At 45.6% G+C, this 26,406-nt stretch overlaps 1 protein-coding gene across 1 annotated transcript; it reads left to right on the forward strand.

Annotated features, from left to right (window-relative positions):
* Positions 1–1,138: 1,138 nt before the first annotated feature.
* On the forward strand, positions 1,139–26,336 carry LOC108940387 (solute carrier family 23 member 2-like). The gene is made up of 15 exons (XM_018762531.2): positions 1,139–1,212; positions 10,038–10,255; positions 13,060–13,152; positions 15,005–15,121; positions 15,396–15,553; positions 18,526–18,614; positions 18,781–18,848; positions 19,124–19,305; positions 20,349–20,469; positions 20,613–20,769; positions 20,915–21,062; positions 21,309–21,414; positions 21,557–21,824; positions 22,658–22,753; positions 22,854–26,336. The coding sequence occupies exons 2-15, from the start codon at positions 10,157–10,159 to the stop codon at positions 23,099–23,101; spliced, it is 1,950 nt and encodes a 649-aa protein (XP_018618047.1). The 5' UTR covers positions 1,139–1,212; positions 10,038–10,156; the 3' UTR covers positions 23,102–26,336.
* Positions 26,337–26,406: the final 70 nt, after the last annotated feature.

Raw genomic sequence — 26,406 nt, forward strand, 5'->3', positions numbered from 1 at the left:
GGCTCCGGTTCGTCGGGAGAAGTGGTTGTAGACAATTTCAAATTTTCGAATCATCAATCACAAAAAAACTGGTTTGCATGTGCTTCCACATGGCACAGTCCACCTCCGGGTGGGACATCCCGAAGAGGCGCTAAATAAGTGCTTACAAAACGCTTGTGTCCCGTCGCACAGAGCGAACGAGCAGACGTCAACGGATCGTGGACAGTTCTTCCTCGGGTTGCGGTTCTAAGGGGGCGTTAAAGCAGGACGAGGAGCCCCGATTCCTGGGCCACGCGCAGCGCTTCGTGCGAAAAACAGGCCTCGGTTCACTTCACGGCATTTCTGTCACCGTACAATTTTGGGCCTCCGGAAGTAAAGGCACTTTGAGAGCGTGCAGCACATTGAATCCTACAGCGAATACAGTACAGCGCTTGTGCTGTAACTGCGGTAAACTACACTTTCTCTCAATAAGCCCATCATTTATGCTTTATATATCACGGAACGGGCTGTGACATAGAGTCCCCAATGTCCTCTAATGTGCAAACATTTTAAAGGCAAAAGTAGCAGGATGTCAAAATGTATATTTTTTCACTATTCCAGGCACAGTAAATGAATGTTTTTGGACGATGGAAACGACTCCCTGGATGTAGGTCAATTCAGTCATGCGCGGCACCGCTAGGCGGCAGTGTGGAGCGGCCAAGAATCACGAGGGCAAAGACGCGCAGACGCCATTTGTACTTGGTGAAAAGGAGAGACCAGCGCAGATAGCGGAGTCGGGGGCGGAGGGGGCGCCTCGTGCTTCGGCCAAAGAGATGACGTCAAATAACGTCACGGAATGTGGCGTTTCTGATTGGCTCCCGATTTCAGCGTCGGCGTGGGGCGGATCTCGACGTCATTGCGAAGCTAAGCATGCGCGGGTGTGTGTTCGGCGAAGCTCGCGTGTTTGTGGTTTCTAGTCGGGGTTATATCAGTACTTAGGGCTGGCTCCGCGCGCATTTTGGGGTCGTCGGGCTGGCAGGAGCTTGCGGTGCCGGTCACGTCGCTAGGAGCCGTTTTATGGCGCGGTGACCCACTTGGACTCGTTTTTAGGTCATCGGCACTGTAGCAGTACTAGCGCAGCCTGCTTCCTACCTGCCTGCTTCCTACTAGACTAGTGAATACCTGCGCCACGCCACGGGGACACATAGCGGAGCGCCCCGCGCCGGCCCCCCTGGCTTTCAGCAACTTTAACAGGTGAGCAAAGCACGGATAACCGTAACGGCGTGGCGGAGTCCCGCTTGTGCCCGCGAGCCATGTCTACTGGCTTCCTCCGTTAACTTAACCCACTCGTGTCTTTCAACACAGTAGTGTAGTAGAGGGGAGGCTCCTGCCTCGTGCCGCCTGCGTCAGCCTCTGTCCCTGCTGTGCGACGTCCAGCGCGCGCCGTCGCGTCGGGCGCCTGAAGGCGGAGCGCGAGGACACGGCTCCATTGTTCGCCTCAGTGGTTACAGCGGAGCGGGTGTGTGTGTCCGTTCGGCAACATAAATAACGTAACGCCGGCGGTATCTGACGTGTGTGAGAGATGATTTGTAACGCAGCTCACAACACACACGATGGGTTTTTTTCACAGTTTAGCTCGAACGTTCATGTAATTAGTAGTAAAATATGAAGACACTCCGATTGGAGTATAAGAAGAGAAATGAAAGCGGACGACTAAATGTGAATGTGTGTGTTTCACACAAGGACGTAGCCCAGCGAATGTACATACTGTTGTCAGTACAGCGCTCGTGTTCAACACGGCTGTATTTTCTGGTGTAAACGCACTACTGAGGTGAGGAAGACGGGGTGAAGTTACTGGTGACATTTAGAGAGGCTTTTAGTCTCTGAAACATCACCTCAGAAGCCCTGGCTCCTCGCCGACTGAGCTCCCCGGTCCCTGGCTGTACCACAGCAAAGGTTGTAGAAGCTGCTTCTGCGCTAATCCCCTTTCTTTCTTCACCAGGCTTTCATCAGTTTTTTCCTCAAATACTCTCCCTATTCCCTGTGTTTCCCCATCAGTGTGTGTTTTTTTTTTTTTTTTTTTTTACTGCATTTCTCAGTAGAAACACCAGTGCTGTGCTTACTCGCTCAGTTATAATATTCCGTTTCCTCCAGTTACCCTACCCCAAGCCTTCTGGTGGGAAACCATAGTGAATCATAACTTGTAGGTATTGGATGTATTTTTAATTTTTTTTTTTTTTCCTTATGATGCTTGGAAAGTTTTGGTTTATGTGCATACAGTACAGAGTAGTAAAACATTTACATTTGATTTGTTTAGCTGACATCTGAATTTAAAGCAGCTTACAATCTTTCCACATTTACATAGCAGGGTAACCTTGAATCAATTCAGGGTAAGTACCTTGCTCGTGGGTGCTTGGGGGGGGGGGGGATGATGATCTGAACCTGGGTCCATCTTGTGAAAAGCTTCGACTGTCAACACGACTTACTGCTACATATAACATTTAAGCCTTGCAACTATGTTGGGAGGCATGGATTCTGTTGACATTAGAAGTGTTTGAACAATTCAGTGCATAATGTCTTTAAATCTCACTCTGCATTTCTCCTGTTCATTCCCAAAGGTGGCTCTTGCCTGTTTCAGTATACAGGTACCTTTGGGTGTTTTAAGGTTACCATTTTTAGGACATCGTGCGCGTGTACAGAACACGATTTGTCTGTTTTGTTTCGTTGAACACACTTATTGATCCCTCATTTAAATTTATTAATTCAGCACACAACTTTCCCTAATACAGCCTGCATTGATTAAACTCGGATTTAGCTGACCTTTGTCCAAGGGAGCTTGCAGTGCTACACACACTACACTAAACTCCTGGTAAGCATTCATCCCTTCACACATGTCTTTAGGCTATGTGAGGGAACCAGAGCACCTGGAGGAAAGTCCCACAAACATGGTGAGAACATGCAAATTACACCAACTAAATGAGGATAGAATTTATATAGTAATTTGTATAGTCTAGGCAGTGTCGTGCTCCTGTAATCTTTTAGTTATATTTAATTGAAATCTAGTCTACTTAAATGTGAAACTGTGTTTATATTCTTACAGTAACCCTTTTATATTAGGGAAACAAAATTAGAGTAAACTTTCCCAGGAGTGATGGGCTGATGCTGGACTTGAACCTCCAGAATTTTATCTCCCCCCCCCCGGCTGTGAGGTTTTTTTTTGTTTTCCTCTCCTCAGCTGACTTGCTTGCTGTCTGTATTACACAGTCTTGTTTGAATCTGCTGTTACTCTGCTGAGAAGAGCACTCTATTAAACATGGTTTGAAACTGGATTAATTTGGCAATACCAATTGCTAAATGTCACTAATACACACTCTTGGCCACGTGTTAAAATGTACTTTCAAACAACATGTTTGGAGGTTGATTTTGAACTAACATCCCAGCTGTTTCAAACACCTTTGTCATTACCTTATTTTTGGAAGATGAGTGCACCGAGTCAAAAAGTGTGTGTTCTGCGGGGTGTGTTTGTCGGTTTTGTGTCACAGCTTAGATGGTCATCTCTGTCCTTTGGTGGAACATCGATTCCCGGTTGTGGGCTGTCAGGCTTGACTCATCCTGTTGCAGTGTTTAAATGTGCTTGTTGGTGGAGTGTGACGCCATCACCCAAGTTTTTGTGCCATTGGTAAAACTGTAAATGGTATCTTTGTGAAGTTGGCCTCATCATACAAGGTTAATAGTTTGAGGTATGTCATGCCAAGTAGCATTTATCTGTATTTATTCATTTTGTAAGACACTGTTGTCCCAAGCGGCTCAGAGTGAGTACTGTGTCCTGTTCAGCTGATGCCTTTTTGCCCATGGTAACTGACAATACTAGGTACACCCCAGTACACCAGCTACAGTCAGTCACTCACCTGTACATATGAGCAGCACACTCATACACCCCAACAGCAGTTTAGAGTCATTGCTTCACGTGAAAGATGTCTGTAGGAGGAAACTAGAGCACATGTGCACTTCACGCAGACCGAGCGGAGACTTGAACCCGTGTCCTCCATGTGCTGCAAGACAGTGCTACTCGCTGCAGTACCATTCTGTCTTACCACCGATTTACATGTTTTTTTTCTCAGTACTTTGTCTACCCCTTTTAGTGTCTCACGGAGCCATAACTGCTTCACTGCAGCCTTAGTTCTTTCTCGCTGGTATTGCGCTGTGAGCATTTTATTGCATTCTTGTACCGTTCCGATAATCATGCCTCTGACTGGGTTCTAAACTGCTCCTAATTCCCTTTCATTACTGTACTGCCAGAGTACAGTCCAGCTCCCCTCTGTTCGCATACCTACTATAGTCAGAGGCTCTAAAGTATCCATGTGGGCTAAGACTTTTGCATAACCCAATAAAAATGGATTGCAGTGGCTTTTCTCCCGCTGGCCTCGTGATGAAATGTGGTATGTATGATACCGGTACCTGACAAAGGACGTTGCACGGTAGGAAAATGGGCCCGATGTGGAATGGATCCATTTACATTTAATCAGTTAGCAGAGGCTTTTCTCCAGAGCGATTTACAACATGCACTGTGCTGTATTTAGCTCACACAGTTTTGCCTAAGGTGGCTTACACTGCTAGGTACACTACAGTGAGTCTCTCATCTATACACCCTGGCCTCTCTCGCGCACGCGTGCACACACTGTGGAGTCACCAATTAATTTGAAACACGTCTTTGGACTGTGGGAGGAAACCAGAGCACCGGGAGGAAGCGCACAGCCAGGGAGAACATGCAAACGCCACACAGGCTAGACTATGTGTAGATGAACCATGAAGTCGGGTGTGGAAATGTCACCCTCGCGTATGTATTCCCAGTTAGATTGAAACAGTTGGAATTAAACAGGCTGACCCGGGTCTGTACAGCTCATCATTTTTAAATTGCAGATTTATAAAATTTTATATTGCATTCTTTGTATGGTTAGTGTAGTCATTATTACATTTTTGACATCAAATAATGACAGTTTTTTTAGATGGGCATGTTTGTTTCTAGTAGATGGTCTTCATTTTGATTAGCCATTTCCATATTGTAAAAGGATCAGTTTCACTCCCAGAACATTTTCCTTGTCTGAACTGTTCGGTCGGCATGTTGCACGTTCCACTTCCAAAGACACAGTTGTGTTCCTGAGCCGTGTGTCATGTCATCACCGGATGGGTCTGCTTTACTGATGCCTTTCAGATGCCGTTTCAGAGCTCCGGTGCTTAAAGATGTAAATGCGGTCCCAGCAGATGGATTACCGTGATGTACTTTTGAGGAAATGCTGCATCATTAGGGCAGTGTCCTGTCTCCATTTGCGTCACCAATCTACATTGTCCTTAGCATGAGCGTGAAAGAGAGAGTGTATCTGCAGCTGCCTTGCAATAGACTGGTGTCCCGCGGCAGTTGTACCCATCCTAGAGCCATGCCCCGTGCTTCCAGGATAGGCTCTAGAGCACCGTGACTCTGACTTGGACCTTTAGTTAGTGTGAATGCCCATGAGAAATACTCGTACTCAGTGTTTATTGCACTGGGTGACGTTTCTTTCACCTTTTATGCATTTAAATAGATTTTTCCGTTGGTGTGTGTAGTTTATTCCACTTATTCTCTCTCTCTCTCACACACATGCACACTCAAGGCCCTTCTGCATATCCCACCTAGAGTGAAGAAAATATTAAATGTCTACATGTTAGTATCTGTGTTAATGTCCAAATTATATATAAAAATAATATTCATTCAGCTGGTACTTTTCTCCAAAGTGAGTTGCATTATCATTACTTGTAGTAATTTACTCATTTGTACAGCTGGGTAATTTTCAATTGGACCAATCTACAGTAAATACCTTGTTGGAACAATCATGGGTACTACAACAGAACGTGGGATTTGAACCTGTGACCTCCCAAGTTCAGAAGTAGCAGCTGTAAGCACTGGGCCGCATGCCGTCCCCATGGTGACGATGAGGCTGTTGGACACAACAAGTGTTATAACTGCAACATAATGGTACGTGGGACTAGAGCGGGGCACTCAACAGCACTGCTGTGTGTAACTCGCACTTTACCTGGCACAGTGAGTCCTGTCCTCAGCTGTGAGCTGGAGCCAGGGCACAACTGGTCTTTCTTAAACTCCGTTTCCCGTTACTCAAGGCGGCGTAGTTCAGCGCCATTGTCTCCAAATCGGGGATATGGGTTCACATCCATACCTCCGTTATACCCTTCTCCCAGGTGCTTACCCTGAATAGATGCTGAATAAATGGGTTAACAGTTGTGAGGTGATTGGCATACAAACCTGATATTGCCTTGGATTTAGGCATCATCTAAATGCAAATATTATTTTTCCACTTCCTGTCACATGAGGAAAATATAGAGATGTTGCCATAACAGCAGCTCACCTTACCAGTTGACAGCTTTGCCCAGTCATTCCAGTTCAAAGATTTTTCTGTTCCATCTTTGGTGGAAGTTCTCGTGCCAGACCTTGAGGGTAATTTTTGGTCAGATTTGATAAATCCTTCCATAATGTTGACTGAGCTGTTACTATGTGACTTTTGTGCGTATTTATACGGCCACGTTATTTTACAAGTCATGTAGTGTAAACACACTTGTTTGAAGGAGCTACCCACGCACAGGATGTAATGCTGTGATCACAAACATCCTGAGTAGATTTGTCAGCGCTGAAAAAACATGAGCACTTAGTTTTGTCTGACAAGTTATTGCATTTTTATGGCAGTTATTTCAGTCTTGCTCTGATTACAATATAATCTCGCCATCGGCTCGCACCATCCCGTGATTCAGTGGAGCCGCTTCATTGGCTGTTGTGGTTGTGAGCACCACATGTTCACGATATCTCACTTCCTTTGCTGATGGTGGGATACGAGCACTGTGCCCTTAATAAAAGGAATGCAAAAAACCAGGTTATTAATGAAATTATGAGGTTCTTTGCTGATGTTTGACCCATTTAAACAGCTGGCTGATTTTGCTGAAGTAATGCAGGATAAGAACTTTATTCAGAGATACTGTAGCAGGCTGCATGCTGGGATGTGTCTACAGTTGGATGGGAGTCTGGTCTGAGAGGAATTTAAACTCTGACATCTGACCTTTTTTTCTTGTACATACTGAACCTACAGTGCTCCCAGGCTTTAAAAGCGGAAGGCGGGCAGAAAATTTTGCTGCTGGTTTTCAAGGGATGTTCCTCATCAGACCTGATTTAATCCAGAGTATCCTCTGTGTGTGTGTGTGTGTGTGTGTGTGTGTGTGTGTGTGTGTGAACAATCCCCCCCAGCAGCAGCAGCTCTCTGCCAACCGCCTCTTAAGTCGTTAGTACCTCAGTATCGAATGTGTACTGCACGGTGTTTGTCTGCAGTCTAGCGGTGTATGTCTTGGATCTGTGTTAACATGTACCTGGATGCTGCTCTAGAGCAGTTCCTGCAAAGTGGGCGATCGCACTGTCGCTTCCTCCACACGGCATCTCGTCTCTGACCGCAGCCTCCCACCGGGATGGTGCCACGTGCAGGCAGGCTGACGATATATCTGTGGAAGGGGGCGGGTACGGCAGCTGGCCCAACACACTCTTGTCCCACTGTCCATATAACTGCTTGTCCAGCTGATGATTGATTGGTCCAGATGATCGGTCGTCTCATTGTGAGCCAGTTTCCCATGGACAAAGTGCAAAAAGACCTGGAAGTGAATGCTGAGGGGAGGAAGCTAAAGGATGGTTTGTATGTTTTTGAGTGCCTCTCATCTGTCCATGCCTTGCTAAACCACAGAACACAATCTGCTTCAGTGTCATTTGGACACCTTTTAGGACTTTGAGTGTGTGTGGATTGTGAAACTGACCACCCTTTAGGGGTGGGTGTATGCATTGCCTGGCCCTTATTAGCATTTATAGTTGCAGTAGTCATTCCCTCATACTGAAATTGCCCATTGAACTCCTCCATCACATGGCTTTTCATTCCCTGCTTGCCTCTTAATCCAGAAGGAACCAGGTAGCTTGACACTATGTCACCACAACACCGCAATAACAATGTCGGACTGCTATGATCCCCCACTCCGGTGTCCCTGGTTGGATTTTGAAGTGAAGCCCATCTTTGCTCCTAAAGGTGTTTTTTAAAAACAGTCCCAGTTGTCAAGGTTGATGTTGGTAAACTAGAGGTATTAGGTTGTTAGACTGATTCTCTGCCCTACTCGTACCCCCCCTTCCCAGTTGCTGTATTTTGCAGACCTGACAACTTATCACGGAAGTGTTTTAGGACAGAAGCCCTCTCCCCGTTTGAGGATCGGTAAATCATCCAAGTAGTTCATCTGAGGTGATGCCAAGATCACGGCTCTATTTTTGAGTTGCTCTCTATAGCTCATTCGGCCTTCTGCTGTTTACTACATCCTACATTTTTCTACTTTTTATGTTGAGTGGTCCCTCTTGGTTTTGATTGCTGGCTATTGACATTTCTTCTCGCATGAGACCACAGACATTTTAAATCCTGAAATGTCCCGTTTTTCTAGTGTGTCCTTAAGCTTCAGTTACTGATTTGACAAAATGACTTGAGACTTGTGATGCTCAAGGGTCTCGTCTCTCACCCTTTGTTTCATGCGCACCGACAGCCTGGGGATAGCTCTCACCTTTAGTCCAGCTCCTGAACATGTGAAGAATGCAGGTCCAGGCCTCCTGGAGGTGTCTCTTTCATGTCCCACAACCACAGGCTCTTTTCATGCTGTCAGCTGAGCTCCAGGTTCTGCCTTATCCAGCCCCTGCCCTACGCTGTCAGCACGTCACACCCGACGTGCACTGATGGCTTGAGCCAGGCCTTGGGGGGCACCTGGGGACATCTTCCCACGATTCATGTGGTTGTCTTGGAGCTGCATGCACTCATGCGTACCCATGCATGCACACATACATACACACCCTGCAGCACTGGGTTGCCTTTCTGATTACCAAAGGGATGACCGAATCAGTGGCAGCTCCCTCGATTTGGTAACTTCAAAAAGTAACTACCGTTGTCCTGCTTTTTACGAAACCCAAGTTACAAACAGACAAAATACTTTTGTTAGCAATGATTGTTAGGCTTGTTTGGTGCTTCTTGCTGAGGGGAAGATCCTATGTAAAGCACAGTGACTGGGTTTTGGCTGCTAAATTAACTCCTCTCTCACTCCCCCTTCTCTCATCCCTTCCCTGTCTCTCCTATCTTTCTTCCCCTGCTCATCTTTTTTTTTTTTTTTTTTTTTTTTTTTCCCCTTCCCACCCCCTTCTTTCTTCCACCCCCCACCCCCCCAATCTAACCCCTCCACACAGATGCACCCTGGCGCACCACATGACTGGAGCAATGTGTGAGCTAGGTATCTCCCGCCACTGCTGCTGTAGCTGCCACTCAAACACGGCCGCTCATACCTGCATACGCTCCAGCGGCTGCCTGGGGGCCTATCAGAGGGGGAGTCTGGGTGGAGGGGAATTATTTGACAAGTGCATGATGATAAGGACAGTTTGGGGCAGGGGTGCGCTTAGATAAAGCTGAAGGTCACATGTTAAGAAGAGCTGATGGCTCATCTGCACAACAGTTGGTTTCTGTATAGCCCCATCGCTTCCTCTGTTTCTCCTTCCCATCCAGCCTCCATTCCCCTTTGTCTCCTGTCCCTGTACACCCTCACTCTTTCTTTCCTACTAATCCCTGTTCCTCTTCATACCTCTCCTGAGTTCGTGTCACTTTTGTGTTCCGTTTGGTTGCACCCATGTTTTGGCCTCAATTGCTCCCTAATTGCATGGAAGACTGAGCTGCTCCCCTCGTACCTCTGTGACATGTGTAGACCTTGAGTTTTGCTGGACCACCGTGCTGCGTCCCTGTGTTTCACTGCCCCTGGTCTTTCAACCTTTTGAGGCTGCATCAACATCCTATATTTGTTGAGGGGAGTAATTTTAACCCTGCACTCTTGACCAGGAGGTCACCGGTTTATGCCCATTCACCTCTCCTTGATTGACTGCTTTTTCCCTGCATCACCTCCAAGACCGTCACAAGGCGAGATCCTTTAATGGATATCATACAGTAAGTGAAGTAATCAGTTAATGCCCGTCATCTCTCATTCCTCAGATGACCTTGCGGCTCAATCCCTGGGATATGTGGCTGAGCTGAAGGAGAGGATTCCGGTCTCGCTAGAGGAGAGAGGGAGCTGCTTGGCGAGGAAGACGGACAGAGCAGCAGAGGACGAGATGGGCGTGGGGAAAAACTCCAAGTCTTTGGATTCAGGTGGCGAGACGGGGAAGTATCAAGAGGACAGCAAGTGCGGCGCAGACTTCTACCCTGTGCCTGTGAGTGGCGCGCATGCATGTTTGTTCACTTCTGTGTGTGTCTCTGTCTGCCTGTGGAAACAGTAAAACATGCGCCTTTGTTGCGCAACGTATGTTTAGCTGAGCTCAACGTGCCGTTGAACTGATCACAAAATAGCCAAACTCTGTTCGGCACATTTAAAACCATCTGATGCATCTCATATTTGTTGTGTGCATTCAGTCACTCGTTGTATTGTTCTCTAAGATGTCCATCGCTTTGGAGAAAGCGTCCGCTAAATGAATAAAGGTAAATGTACTGTGTTTGGGATCGTATTACTGTGTGCTATGCGTTATTTTAAATGTTCAGTCATTTCAATTATGCTGGTGCATTAATGTGTAGCCCAGACTTTAATTTGGGGTTACACACTAAAAATTTAGCCCAAAGTCAGAATGAGTAAAAACTTAAGACCTCTGCTGATTTATTTGCTGGTTAGGTTCTGTTAAAACCTTGGGTATAGTTGTAAGTTACTTTAAGGGCTGTTAATATTTTAATTAAAGCTACATCAAAATGCAACCTTTTAATCCACAAAATTCTCTTCAGTTACCACTGTTGCCCGGTCTATCCCACAAGCATGTGAAATCTTCATTATCTTCTTTGCACTTGCATTACTTCAGCTTACGCCTCTTACTGTAGCACCTAAAAGGAGACGCTCGAACGCCAGACATGGGCTGAAAACACCACGTGGTATAAGACGCTCTTATATTCTGTTTATTTACGCTTTACAGCCATCCGTCAGCTTGGTGCGTAAATACAGGTCACCTTTGCTGTGCTGCACACGTACATTGAAGATAATGGAAATTTGAAAATGTGTCATTTCAAAAAAAAAATGAAAATATTAGCTGATGGTTTTCTCCAAAGTGACTTAGACTGTTAAGCTACTTATATTTTCCTTATTTGAGTACCTTTCTCAAAGGTACTACAGCTGGAGGTAGGATCATCAGGAAAAATGTATTCTTTGATCATTGGTAACTCAAAGTGTGTATATGATGAAGGAAATGGGGTTTGCAGGATTTAAATCATATCTATTTAAATCCTGATTTGTCAAATTATCTTAAAATCAATTTAAGTCAAGTTTGGACCCTGCAGAGGAAGTGGTACACAGGAGTATTTTAAACAAACTGCTAGACGTGTCAGACTAGGACTCGCACCCTCTGCATGCGACCTAGGCTGAGTTGGGCCTGGGCCATGTGAGAGCAGCTCATTCCTGCCAGAGTCCTTGCTGTTGCTGTGGTACTGAACTCTCACTGGTTAAGTGCTACTCATCTCTTCAGCACTGCTCTTTAATTATGTCATTTTTAGATCGGAGTTGTTCTAGTGTCGTCTTTCTTTGAGTCTTGTAAAGTAGTTACATATTTAGTACTTGTCATTTATTACTTATGTACCCCCAAGCCAGCCCCTGCCGTAAGTCATTCGTTTACAGATTTTTCCTGGAGCTTCTTGTGAGCTAATGGGACATCGTTGGGTTTGGCCTGTCCTCCACCAGGTGTTTTGCTCATTGTGGATGCTAGGCTTTCTTTCTTTAATTCTTATTTTTGCTCACTCCCTATTACATATGGTGCTCCGTAACCCTGAACGTGCAGCTGCTTTCATAAATTCTGCAGAAAATGTTTTATTCCACCTGTCTGTAGCTTCATGAGTTAGCAGTAATCGAAGAATGTGCTCATGTATACGGTTGGTTCTACATACAGTCGGGCTCGAGCTCTGATACCCATCGCTGACTCAGGTTCAAAGCTCTAGTTCTGTCCTCTAGTTGCAAACCTGCAGTGTGCCTTTGGCACATTTCTGCTAAACGAGATTGAGCATGATCTTCCTTTATTGGGTTATGAGAAATGTTACTGCTTAATGCCAGGTGCTTCAGGCCACTTCCCCCCCCCAACTCATTTCTTGTTTCCTTTCTCTAGATGTGTGCACCAAAGGCATTTTTTAATTTTTTTTGTAATTTCCATGAGCTCTGTGCATCATTACACAGAATTCAGTAATGGGAGTCTGGTGTGTTTGTGTGCGTTTTTAACTCGATATAAGTGCATGTAAAGATACCGACAGATCTATGGTATATTTATGTTACCCTCTTCGCCCCTGATTCCCAGGGTTTCTAATGAATGTGTAATAGTGCAGCTGTGGCTAACTCTCAGCATCGGGTTTTCAAGTGATGCTTTTTGTTTTGCAAGTGTGTGTGTGTGTGTGTGTGTGTGTGTGAATGCGCATGCATATTGTGTATTTCCATAGCAGAAAAACCACCCAAGTCTTAGCTTTGCACCCCCCCCCCCCCACCTTCAGCGAGCCAAGTCATGCTCATTGAAGTTATTATTTTTCCTGAGAGAACACCTTCATTGCCTCCTCCACCACAACTGCCCAGTACCTGCACATATGGCTGCTGAAACCACACTCACACTCTCAGTAACTGGACACACACATCTTTGAACAGGACTGACTCCAGAAATGTGCCCCTATGTTTAACTCACCCCAGTGTACTCTGAATATGTGTTGGTACTTCTGTGTGTGACTGGAAGGGTGTTTGTTTTAGATTTACTAAAGTTTTTGATATGTTTAAATTAGTTTTCATATTTTGTCCTGTTTTCAGTTATTAAATGTTTGTGGCTGTCGTGTTCATTTTATTTGTCCATTGTCACAGTGTACGTTTGTGTAGATGCCATGTAGTGAGATGGAAAAAAATGGTTTCAAGTGTGTGCCTGTTGAGGAGAGAGTCTGCAGGTGTGGTGTCTTCAAAAATATGAGCGTTAGGTGCCTTCACCTGTGGATGTTCCCACTCTTCTCCCCTGCCCAGGTGGTGGTGAATGGCGTTCCGTCCTCGACTGACCACGACACAGAGGACACAGAGCTTATGGCCATCTACAAAGAGAACGAAGCAGTTGAAAAGGTGAGATGCCGCTTCTTCCTCATGAAGCACCGGTGCAGTTCCACTGTTACTCTGGCTTTACCATATTTCTTGCGTGGAGGCACTGACAGCGATGGAGGTAGGCATTGCTCGTAACCAAGTGCTGTGATGCCACCCTGTTTTCAAGCTCATATAACTTTACACTTGTCCCAAATGACATTTGTAACGACATGATTAAATGTTGAGTTTCCTCTGTCCTTCAGTCCCTGAAGGTCCTTTCTTGTAGAGTGTGTGCCACTGGTGCCCCTTTGTTCAGTGCAGCCCAGACATAATATTTATTTTTTTCTATCTGTCCAACAGCCTGACTGCACATTCTTTCTCCAAATGCATTCACAAAGAGATCTGTCTTTAAGAGTTTGACCTTAGAATTTCTGTCCCCCCTCCCATGATCTTTCCTCTGCCTCAGCCTGTTTCCACCAAGGTTCCTGTGACAAACAGCAGGGTCCTATGAGTGACCACATTGCCACTGTATTGCAGCAATAAATCCTCATGAGCTGCCATTACGAGGATCCCTGCAATTCCGTCACCCTGTCGTAGTAATCCTTCCGGCCATGAGGTGCACAATGTTTTGACTGTGACGTGTACCTGGTCAGCAGCCCCACATCAGGTCGCAGTGGTTTTACTCGCTTGGCAATGACAGGAGGCTTTGAGTTGCTGACACGGTGGCAGTTTGCTAGTGGATGCTGCTTGTTGGAGTTGCGGGGTCACGTGAGAGGTGAGCCAGCCAGACTGCAATACACCTCACTGTGTTGTGTGCTCCACCGAGTTGGGTGTCAAGGGTTTAATGGTTGTCTTCTCTGTGTACTGTGCAGACAGCAGACGTGGTAGGAATGCTTGTCTGACGCTAGTAACTCCACGTCCTGCAGAAGTGTGGTCACCTGAAAAGAATGTTTTGCACTGTGGGTAGAACCTAGGAAGCACATTTGCTGTTGCCTGCAAACAAATATGCTGTGTCTCATTGCTGGACTACTTTAGGGTAGGATCTGATCCAGCTGCTTCATATTGTGAACTTTCATAAACCCCAAACATCCCCTCTTCTAATTTTAGTGCACTTTTTGTTTTTGCTTCAGCATCACATTCAGGACCTGTGTTGGGTGTTTTGTGAATATTTCAGGTGTTGGCTGCATAAAACTTTCACTGCTAGGAAACAGCGATACTTCATGATTGGCCGTTGCACCTTGAGACCAGAGGAAATGAGCTCCCGTCTTCTAAGGTCACTGTTACAGCAAAAAAAAAAAAAAAAAAGTGTGTGGGCAAAAAGGCAGTAAAAGTTAACAAACTGAATTCTTACATAATGTTGTGATACACAGCAAAAATTTTCATTTTAGTGCGCTGTATTAAGTGCCGTGAAATCATTATGCAACAAGAAGACAATAATAGCGAATTGTGGAGCAGAAGCGCAGCTCTGGAAATGCTCAAAAGGGTAGTTGTACTCCCATGTTGACTCGGCAGGCCTACAGAAAGGGGCCCACGTTTGATTCGACGTGGCTCTGAGAATCAATGTTTTCTCTTTGATCAAGGCGGACTACACGTCTCGAGTTCCGCACACGGACGTGGAGGTAGAGCTCGCGTATGGACCAGGTTCAGACATCCTGTCCCTTTTTGTTCCCTTGTTGAGGTGAAAAATATATTCCACATTTCTCAGTGATTGTTTTGGGTCACCGTTTGCGTTTCACTCTCTTGACAAAGCAGTGCCTGAATGCAGTCATTCAAGTGAACGGTCACGCTATGTACTGTGGCAGACTTCAAGCTGTATTCTTCGGCCCTGGGGCTGGACCACAGGCCCTGCAGTGTTGTAGAGCCCCTTGTGACGGCACCCAACTCATTTGCACAGATTTCCCTGTCGGAGACAGAGAATAGCGCTAACAGCATGGATGGCCGGCGGATGGACATGATCTACACCATCGAAGATACACCCCCCTGGTACCTCTGTGTTTTCTTGGGCTTGCAGGTGAGTGGCCATCTCAGAATATATTGCATGGGATGTCCTGCGATGGAGCAGGACATAGCAATAATTAGAAGGATGTGCAAATTGGCATCTGTGCCTGTTTAACTACCTGTTTCCTGCCAAACTTTTAAGTGACGCTCTATACAGTGGAAGGACTCCAGGAGTGCTTGACAGGAAAGCCATTCGTTCATCATGTGCTGCATTGGGCCCATGAACAGTACTGGAGGAATGTGCTGCGAGTGATCCAAATTCCCCTCTGTCCCATCTCTGTGCGCAGCACTACCTGACCTGCTTCAGTGGGACCATCGCCGTGCCCTTCCTGCTGGCCGAGGCCATGTGCGTTGGCTTTGACCAGTGGGCCACCAGTCAGCTTATCGGCACAATCTTCTTCTGCGTGGGAATCACCACCCTGCTGCAGACAACGCTGGGCTGCCGGTATGCTGTCTGGGGCGGCAGGTCCAGGGTGGGCTTGGGTGGCTTAAAGCGGCCTGAACTGACTCCCTCCGTAGTTGTGGAGCAAATATTTCAGATAAATTCAAACTGTCAAAAAGCATTATTTCAAAAGGACTTCTGCGTGAGGTGTTTTTATTATGACTATTATATGTATTATATGCCATTGAGGTGTGGGCTTCTGCCTGCCAGCCTTCATATGACAAGTGCATCATGGATCCTTGTGGCCACATACTTCCCTTTGTTTTCTAAACAGTTACCAAGGACGGCTGCCTTTCACTTTGAGATAAAGCCTTGGAACACAGAGTCCCGTCTCTCCCTCAGGGCCGTGCAGGATTTTTTTAATGCTCTTTTTCACTTCCCATTATCGACTGCATGTTAATTCGAACTGCTCTTTGTTCTCTCGTGTTTTTCCCCTATTTAACATCTGGTATTTGTGATGTGTGGATGAGTGAAAAAAGGTAGCTTCCTACCATACTCTTAATTTCATTACTTCTTGCATCCTCTCTGTGATGCTGCATCTTTCTGTGGTTTCATTTTATTTTTTTTTAAGATGAAATGTTGGACATTGTGTGGTTGCGAAAAGTGCTAGATGGCTTTTACGTTCTGAAGTGGTGGTCCCTCTTGGCGTTGAGTCATGTACCACGTGGTTTCCTGCGCAACTCTGGGAAGTTGAACTTTTCTTCCTCATTTGAAAGCATGACTGAGTTTCGTCTTTCATATCCACTTTCAGAAACGGTCCGTATTTCCACCTGCTCTGCTTTGTTTAGCTTTGCTACCGTCTTCCCTTTATTTTGACCTCATCTTTCTGTTTTGGCTTTCCTCCTCCCTCTTCCCCGCTCTTGTTCTTCCTGTAAGTGGTATTGTGACACCGGTGGTTTCTTGGCCTTCTGCCATTTGTTCTTTGAGATGTGAACACCCTGCCACGCGTTCTACCTCCCAGAGATGTCGTGTCCCTTAGCCAGGGAGCCGATGCTCCCTTTCAGTGGTGGAGAGGACAAGATCTTCCCTGCTTCTCTGAAAAGGGCCAAACAGACCTTGGTTCATTATTTGGAAATGTGGTGTTTGTATTTAACGGGCAACTACGTCTAAGGTGATTAACTATGCCTGATAAGCTAAGCTACTGACGGGTATCTGTCCAACTACACAACAGAGCAGTGTTACGCATTCACTCGCAGGTTTACATTCATTGATTAACTTAACGTGTTTGGATAGTGGGAGGAAATAAGAGCACCTGGAGGAAAGCCACACAAACGTGTAGAGAACGTGCAGACTCCACACACACTGAGCCATCTTTGATGGCACAGCCTACTGTTCGTGATGTTGTGTTACATTAGTGGACTGCATCTCCAAGGATGGCTTTACGCTCAAAGCATTGTGACGACATCCACAGATTTAATGAGCTCCTCATTGAGCACTGAAGGCTTTGGGCCTAATGGTGGAAATCTCTGGATCCAGATGCTGAGCACCTGTAAGCAGCAGAGACTCTCCCATGGTATTTGTACTGCAATGGATCAGTTTGATGGCAGCAGTGAGCAGAAGGCACACGTCAGTGTCCGACATGCATCTTTGACAAAGAGCACTTGTAATGTTCTCGTGACTCGCTTTTTGCATCAGTCGTGCAAACAGCACTGCAAACAAATCAGGCCCTGAGGACGTGTTTTGACAGCACCGTGACCATAGTGCACGACCAGCTGATAGCGTCTTGTCTGGGCCATGTCCACCTGGCATCTGGTGATTGTGTCGTTCTCTGTGTTTTGTCAGTGTGGCTTTTCATACAGCAGCTCATCTCCAGGGTAACGCATAAGGAGTTGGTGCAGTGGGATGGGGGCGACTGTTGGCAGGAGGAATGATGGGAAGGGTGACTTTATGTGATGACTCACCATAGCAGGTGAGGTCAGCATGCGGTGCACCATCTGCCCAGTTCCTGGAAGTCTGACGCAGGCAGAGGGGGTTGAAGACTGGGGGGGCCTTAGCAGGGCAGTGGCTCTGTGCAGATCCTGGGGGGTCCTCTGTCAGTCCTCACTTGTTGGCCTGGTCTGACCTGTGCTCTCTTCCAATTGGACCGCTAGCCATGATCGATAAGGCCAGCATTCTGCCTCACTCATTGCCCATCACACCTTTCCAGGCAAGAGCCATACTCCTTAATGTGCATCACTCACTGAAGGCTTAGGGTTACAGTGTCTTCTTGCCTGTGATATAACTGCGTTTTGCCGTTATATCACTTTTCCGTCGCATCCAAAAATCAGTGTACATGTAGATGAGCTAATGGAAACACCCTGCACTTGTCTTAGTGTGTTGCAAAGCACTAATTATGGTTTTGTTGTTTTGGCAAATACATTATGTAGACATTTGCTAAATACAATTTAATTACTTTTAAAATCTGACGTTGCACATTTTTCGTTTAACCATTACTGTGATTTATAAGTAATATTGGAAACTATATTTTAATTCCTTGAAAAGTCTTCATTGTCTCGTTTGCTCAGAAATGTAAAGATGTGCTTTGGTTATCTTCAGCGAGCTTGGATTCACGTGCTGTGAAGTAACTGATGGATGTAGTGCGTCGGCCTGATAGCTCAGCTTTGGCCCAAGGTGTCCAGTGAACACTCGGGGTTGGGGCAGTATGGCGGAAAGCTTTTTGTAACTTGCTGTGAGTGCAAAGCTACTTGCGATACTTTGTTCGCCGCCCTGCCCCTCCTCTGGGGGGTCACTTCCATGTGGATGCTGGGAAGAACACCGCCCCCCTGCTGCTGCCGCCTATGAACGGAATTGCTACCACGTTTGCCCTGTTACATCATTCACTGAGTTTCTGTAAGCTCTAGTGGCACCTAGCGGTGGACATGTGGTAGTGTGCAGGTGAAAAGCCCTGAGTCACGCTTACATGTCGCCCGAGTCCCAGGCTGACACGATGCCCTCTTGACTCTTTCCCTCTTGTTGCTCTCTTTCTGCCCCTGCAGCCTTCCTTTGTTTCAAGCCAGTGCGTTTGCCTTTCTTGCTCCTGCTCGTGCAATCCTGTCCCTGGACAAGTGGAAGTGCAACACTACAGGTGAGTTGATGCTTCAAAGGTTTTTACTGCAGTTTGTCTCTGGGGAGTCATATGGATGACAGATGCGGGAGGTGGGTAAACTGTGAAGCGCCACTGTTGCTGGATGGATTTACATTGCAAATGTGTGCTGTTGGGTGCAGACACTGTCTTCCTGCTTCCCCCGCAGATGTTCCTGTGGTGAACGACACGCACCTTCTTCATACTGGACACATATGGCACCCGAGGATACGAGAGGTGAGTGTTGCCATCACGGGGCGCCTGTGGTTCTGCTCTTCGATCACGGTGCAAACCCCATCCTCTGATAGAAGCGCCGAGTTGTCTCGCCAGTCTCACTAACCACAGATTTGTTGTGAATGCATGTTTCATAATGTGTTGTGCAACAGATTTGGTAACTGCTCATTTTTAGCTGTAACGAATGTGGTGCCCAAGCCTAATTGGACTGCATGGAAGAGAAAGCTTGTGCCTTGTTGCCAGAGCCCAGTTAAACAAGCTCCATGTTCCCCTTCCAGATCCAAGGGGCCATTATTGTGTCGTCCATGATCGAGGTGTGCATCGGCGCCCTGGGCCTTCCTGGCTTCCTGCTCAAGTACATTGGGCCTCTGACCATCACCCCAACCGTGGCCCTCATCGGCCTCTCTGGGTTCCAGGCAGCAGGGGAAAGAGCGGGCAAGCACTGGGGCATTGCCATGCTGTGAGTACAGTGGGAAAACACGCATGCACACGTGGTATTCAGTGTGCAGGGAGAACAGTAGGCGAGCCCACATGCCTATACTCAGTCATCCCTCCAGGGAGTGAAACGGCTAATGACAAAAACAGGTTGTGCTGGTAAAATTTCAACACTCTTTAAATATATGGTTGTCTGGAGTCTAACTTACTTGCAACTAAAGAAGTTAATAGTTTACCTGGCTAATGATGCAAGTGAGTTCTGGAGCATCTGTTCACATGTTTGGAACTACATGATCACCTCTGATGAGTATTATAACCTTTTATCTCTGCACTATAACATGTCTTTTTCTGTTCGTATCTTCTCTGCACACTGGTTCCTCTCTCTATGAACAGTCACAATCGCAACTCAGTTTGTTCCCAAAGCCAAACTCACTTTTGCCACAAGGCCACAATCAGTAAAAGCTGAATATTAAAGATGTCCCTCGATTTAATCACTGGTCATGCTGTTAAAATCTCAAATGAAGCTATAGCTAAAAAGGAATACTCCGGCTCGCTTCATTTTCTATTAAACTTGGAACGCAATGAAATTAAAACAAAATTCAAATTACAGTAAATAATTGTCCCATGCCTTTCCATAGATGCATAACGTGCACAATGTTATTGATCACGGCCAGTCAAACACGAGATCTCGGAGTGAAGTTGAATAAGGCAGTCCCACACTCCTTCTGTTTTATTGTATTTGATTGCCAGCTATCGCGAACCCTGGAAATCCAGATTTGTCTCAGCAATAGACAAATTTTAGGAAGCTGAAAAAAGCTGTTGTAAGGAAATGATTGCTGGGGGGGGTGTCTTGTTGAAAATCCAGAACTTGAATGTGGTGTAACAGCTAACCATTCTGAACGCTGGTACTGCTGTACACTTTGTCTCTGTGGGCCCACTTTACTGATAAATGATTAAGTAGCAAACAAAGCTTCTCTTTTTGTCATGGCTCCAAAAGTAATCCTGGCTTTGTGGAAGGGCCAAAATTGTGTAACGATGACAATAACGGTGGTGATGGTCTCTCCACAGGACTATCTTCCTGGTGCTGCTCTTCTCCCAGTATGCTCGCAATGTCCAGCTGCCTTTGCCCATCTATAAGTCCAAGAAAGGTTGGACGTCCTACCGCCTGCAGCTCTTCAAGATGTTCCCAGTGAGTCTTTGCTCCTGCCTGGCTGATGCAATATACATTGAACAGCAGCACAGTAGTCAATCCTGTTCTGGAGGAGATCGTTACCTTAGGTGAAGTGCTGTTTGTGTTCCTGCTTTAATTTTTCTGTTTTCTTTCTGTCACAGATCATCATGGCCATTCTGGTATCTTGGCTGCTCTGTTTCATTTTCACTGTCACTGATGTCTTCCCGCCGAAGAAAGACCAGTATGGTTTCTACGCCCGCACTGATGCCCGTCAGGGTATTCTTATGGCTGCACCATGGTTCAGCATCCCCTACCCATGTAAGCAACCACCCCACGACACACTAGACCTCATGCCATCTCACCTCTTCTCTGGTCTCTGGGGAGTGTGGCTTCTGTTGTGTATCACCTGCTGCACTTCTTTAAGGACTTGATCTGATGTGTGCGTGTGTCTGTACACCTGCAGTCCAGTGGGGTGTGCCCACTGTCACAGCAGCTGGTGTGATTGGCATGATGAGCGCGGTCGTGGCAAGCATCATAGAGTCCATTGGTGATTACTACGCCTGCGCACGTCTCTCCGGTGCCCCCCCACCCCCCATCCACGCTATCAACAGGTATGGCCCTCACAGGGACTTGAGACTCAAGGGATCATGTTTGGTGTCCCAGAGTGTAATATTTTTCTTTTTTATTTTAATATCTCAAACTGTCAAGTTCATCATTAAATGTAGTAAAAGGTTAACTTTCAAAATAGTTTGCATGTGTAGAAAGGTTCATAGCCATACATGGTGTGGGGGGGGTTAATACATATGTAGATCAAGTTATGCTGGCCTTAGTGAAATAACTCTCCATTCCCAACCCAGGGGGATCTTCATTGAGGGGTTGTCATGCGTGTTGGATGGCGTGTTTGGGACAGGGAACGGCTCCACCTCCTCCAGCCCCAACATTGGGGTGCTCGGCATCACCAAGGTATGGCTGTTTGCTCTGAGAACAGAAAATGTGAACATTCAGTGTCATTACAGTAGTTTAACGCCAAGGAGCTACTGGTTGCTGTGGAAACCAAGTGCTATTTGCTCACTTGTTTGCCTGATCCTCTCTCCCCCCTCGGAAGGTGGGCAGCAGGCGCGTGATCCAGTATGGTGCTGCCTTCATGTTGCTGCTCGGCCTGGTGGGCAAGTTCAGTGCCCTGTTTGCCTCGCTGCCAGACCCTGTGTTGGGCGCGCTCTTCTGCACCCTCTTCGGCATGATCACCGCCGTGGGCCTCTCGAACCTGCAGTTTGTAGACCTCAACTCTTCCCGTAACCTCTTTGTCCTGGGCTTTTCCATTTTCTTCGGCCTAATGTTGCCCAGCTACCTCAGACAGAACCCGCTGGTTACAGGTGAGGACCCTGCAGGGCCGCACTGGTGTTCACATTTTATTGGTTGCCGCGGGAATGTTCTCTAACCCTCCACCTTCATGGGGTCACAAGTGTTTCCTGCTTGAGAACAGAACCATGTTGAAATTTGCTGCTTTATGCTGCCGGTGTGTTCACACACTAATAACGGTATCCAAGTAATAGAATTACTCATTCACCTTTATCCCTGTATAATTCCTGATATCTGAGTTAAATTGTCTACTGAAGATGCTTTTCCATTATTTCTCATTTATGTACTGGCTCCTTGTTTTAGAAATTTTCAGAGAAACACGTTCCTGTTTTTTGTGTGTGCATTCTCTTCTGCAGTGTAGTTGTGAGTGAATTGCTGTGTGATGAATATTTTGCCAGTTTATTGTGAAAATTTTGCAATCTGGACACCAAGAGCACATTTTGCCATCATTCTCAAACTTTTACTGCTTTTGGAGCCTTGGCAAAACCAAAAAATAAAGTACCGCAGTCCCAAATGAAGATAAGAATGTACACACAATGTGCCAGGTTCAGTGAGTTTCACGTGAACGCAAAGGCCCTGAGCCAGTCTACGCTTATGAATACGCGCCCTGAGACAGGCTGTCGGATCCTGTGAACAGAGACGTTTCACCCCGGATTTGCCACAATAACTGACGGCAGATTCCAGGAGCTAAATCCTTATATCCAGAGGAGGGGTGACATTTCTTGAAGTCTAGATAAGTGAATGTCCCTATTAAGGGGTTGAATGTACTTAGACACACACACACACACACAGGAGATTTGGCAGGAGTAGGTATTATTGAGAGACCCACTTTGTGTATCTTTGTCAGGTATTGTGGAGATTGACCAAGTCCTCAATGTGCTGCTGACCACAGCCATGTTTGTTGGGGGCTGTGTGGCCTTTGTGCTGGACAACACCATCCCAGGTCAGCACTTCCTCCAATCTCTCTGTTCACCTCCTGTCTTAACACAGCAGTCTTCTCTCATCCTTCACTCCATTTCTTCTGTGTCTCCTTCGCTCCACAGGCTCTCTGGAGGAAAGGGGCATCAGGAAGCTGAAGCGGGGCTCAGGGACCAGCACGTCCGAACTGGAGGGCATGCGCTCCTATGACCTCCCGTTCGGCATGGACTTTCTGCGGCAGCACCACATTTTCCAGTACCTCCCCATCAGCCCCACCTTTGCAGGGTACAATTGGGGCAAAATGCGGGTCCACTGCCACAGACCCAGGGGCAAAGCAGAAGGGGGGCCCACAGAAGGGGAAGCTGATGTATAGCAGAAGCAGAGCGGGGCCTGGGATTGCAGGAGGGGGTTGGCTGGGTATTGTCACATTCCACCTTTTCTATCTGTGTTTGATTTGTATCTGTCCACTATGGTTGTCTTTGGTGCAGTGGTCAGTGGTCATTGTGCTCCTACTCCAAAGTAACGGAGAGATGCTTCACTTGTATTTCTCCACCAGCAGTCCACCCCACAAATGACTCTCTTCAATGTTAAGTAGACTTTATAATAGGTCTGTGTTTCATTGTCAGTACCTGTGCTAAAGGTCCCAGCCCCCGTGTATTTCCATTTGCTATACAGCCATTTTTTTTTGGCTGCTAACTGATGCGGATATTTTTGTTTTTTTTTTTTTTTTTTTTTTTTTTACAACAGTTGATTTCTTTGTATGATCTTGCACTCTGAAAGCAGATCAGTGTAAAATCAGATCTTTGAATAGATCTTTATATTCAGCTGTAGAGCTAAAATACTAGCGTGAAGTAATGAACACTGTTGGAAAGGTCGTAGATTTTCATGGCTTCCGAAGAAATGTGATGGAAACCAGTAGAAAAGGGGAAGGGTCCCTGCAGTACCCCTGCAGAAGAGTGGTCTTCTGGAATTGGTGTGTTTGAGATGAAGAAGCAGTGTCAGATAATGAACCCCTACCCACACATGCACACAGACCATGAGAGAAGCTAGAGAGGCTCAGTCCTAAAATACTTCATTTGCCAACACATACCTTCTCACACATACACGCTAAAGGAAGGCTTATGCAAGTGTCTTCTGTTCTTTACACAATAATGCTAAAATCTTGTGATATTTGTTTTCGCATGCAATACTTTCTCAGCTTTGCAACTTATCAAATGTATTTATGCGTAGTTTTTTTTTTTCTTTTTTTCTTTTTTTAGTATCTTATAAGCACTGGCTGAAGACAGGGAGGGTCTTCTCAAATATTTGTCTGCAGTAGTTGTTTTTAACTTAACATCCAGGTTACTGTTTGCTGTTCAACCCTTCATTTTATTCTGTGTTTTAACCGCATAAGCGCTGAACCATGGCTGTTGCTTCTCTTCCTTCATATTTTTGCCTTTTGTTACAAAATATATTTGGTCTGCAATTTGCAGGTGCTGCTGGATTCAGTTTGCAATTTAGACTTTAGATTTTTTTTTTCTCCTAATCTTGTTTTGATGTCTATTCAGTGTTAGCAAGTTGAGATTTTAAAGTTTTAAGATTGACTGCTAGACGGTGACTGCATTATGCAGATGTTAGAATCAAGCAAACGAGCATACAGTGCATGAGAAAGGAGAATGACTGACAACTACAAGTACATGAAGGCAGCTCAACTGAGATGGTAAATATTTGTCACCGTGGTCCTTCATGTCAGATCTGTCTGTTAGCTGAGGTGTTCACGCCTCCAAGACATTAGTGTGTACATGTTTTCAGGTTGGAGGGTTTCTGCTTCAACAAGTGCCAGGGTTGTGTTTTGAAGTGCTTCTCGGATACGAAAGTTGTACTTTGTACTGTACCTTTGACAAGTGTTACAGTTGCTGTTGTTGAAATTGCTGTTTGGCATTAGTCTCTATATTGAGATGGACTTGAATCCTAGAATCTTTCGTATTTTGCATTAGTTCAAGAAAGATGCAAAATTACTGTAGTCCAAAAGTACTGTCGTTAGGATTACTGCTAAGACAAAAGTAGTGCCGTTTCAAACTTCTTTCAGTGTGGCCCAGTGTTCGTTTCGCATTACTGTGGTTGTCGAGCCCGTGTGTCCCGACTGTCTGCATCTGTGCTACATTTTAGGTAAGTGTCGCTTCATTGGTAGCCCTTAAATCACTCCTTGTGAGTCCACAGTGTTAGTGTTTCTTACTTTGCACTTGCAGAACATCTGCATTTTTCATTGAGTACCGCTGTCTTTTTAGCACCAGTTCGAGAACTTATTTCCACCAGAACTAAAAACTATTTTCAATGTATCACGTTAGGCCAAAATTGGCTGGATGGGTGAAAATGGATCCCGCTGATGGAAGAGACACTGCTTTAGGTTTTTTTTTTTTTTAATAGTTTGTGTTGTGTGCGCCTAGTATAAGGTTTCTTTGTGTGCCTGAATGTACACATTTCAGAAGTACTTCCTGAGTTTAGTTTACTCTTGTTCTTTCTGCATAAAGTAGTTGAGGAGCCTTAGTGTGTTTTCTGCTTGCTTTAGTCTTCTGAGTACCATTTCTACATAAGTAAACTCACACGTTTGTTTACAAGGGAAGAGACAATGTGCTTCATCATTATTATTTTTAAAGTCTAGCAGTCCCAAAGCAAATGGAAAGCGCACAGTTCTGGAGAGAATACTCGGTTGACATAATTATTTTGAAAAATGCCTTTAATACGCACAAACAGTCCATATATATGGTCCGAAAGGTAAAACCTTTTTTTTTTTTTTTTTTTTTTTTTGGACATTACCCATCAATTCCAGCAGCCCTACATCAGGAGTTAAACTCTTGAGTGTGTGGAAGGGGTTGTTCAGCCACTTTCTTCAACTTCCACTCCCCCCCCCCTCACTGTGTCTTGGATTGTACCTTTCTCTGTGGATCTTGGCATGTCGTGACCAAGCCTGACATGTCACCAGTCGCAGACGCAGGCAGTTGTGGTGGCAGAATGGCACTTCATTCCAAAGAAAGCACCAGAAAGGAAAGTTGTCCGTTGCCTCCAGACCAAAAGCTGACTTTTACAGCAAGGTCACTGACGGTGCTGCGATTCTGTACGTCACACCACACACAATTTGGCCATGCTAGGTGGAGATATTTGGCAATAAATGGCAGTTTGTTGCATTTTCTGTGTCACGGGACAGTACAGGGTGTCAGATCCTTGACGGGACACCTGGGTACTTGATGAATAGAAAACCCTTTCAATTATTTTGAAGGGGAAGGTTACCTTAAGAAAATGCTTTTATTTCATGTCACAATTGTCTTTTCAGTGTTTCCCCCCTCCCATTTTTATATAAACTATATGTATAATTTGTATGTTTTTACAGACAAATGTTTGTAAGAAAAACATTCAATCTTATGGCATCATGCTGCAAAGCGCACCACCATTTTGTTAATTTTTATTTAAGAAAATACTTTTTTTATTTGTAGTTCAGTGGAATACCTTTTGTTAGCTAGAATTTTTCATACGGTATTTTTCTAACATTGCTTCCTGTTTCATGTTAATATAAATTGAAAACAAAGAGGATACTTTAAGAAATATATCTATATATATTGAATTCAGTAGAGGTGGACCAGACATTGTGTAAACTAATAGTAGCAAAAAATGTTTTTGTTTCTAAAACTATTTAATAAATGT

The sequence above is a fragment of the Scleropages formosus genome, chromosome 12 (assembly GCF_900964775.1).
Source record: "Scleropages formosus chromosome 12, fSclFor1.1, whole genome shotgun sequence".
Classification (NCBI taxonomy): domain Eukaryota; kingdom Metazoa; phylum Chordata; class Actinopteri; order Osteoglossiformes; family Osteoglossidae; genus Scleropages; species Scleropages formosus.

Coding starts and splice junctions, on each gene's coding strand:
- LOC108940387 (XM_018762531.2), top strand. CDS start 10,157: ATGGGCGTGGGGAAAAACTCCAAGTCTTTGGATTCAGGTGGCGAGACG. Junction 19,306..20,348: donor CACTGGGGCATTGCCATGCT/GTGAGTACAGTG, acceptor GTCTCTCCACAG/GACTATCTTCCTGGTGCTGC. Junction 21,415..21,556: donor GGGTGCTCGGCATCACCAAG/GTATGGCTGTTT, acceptor CCCCCTCGGAAG/GTGGGCAGCAGGCGCGTGAT.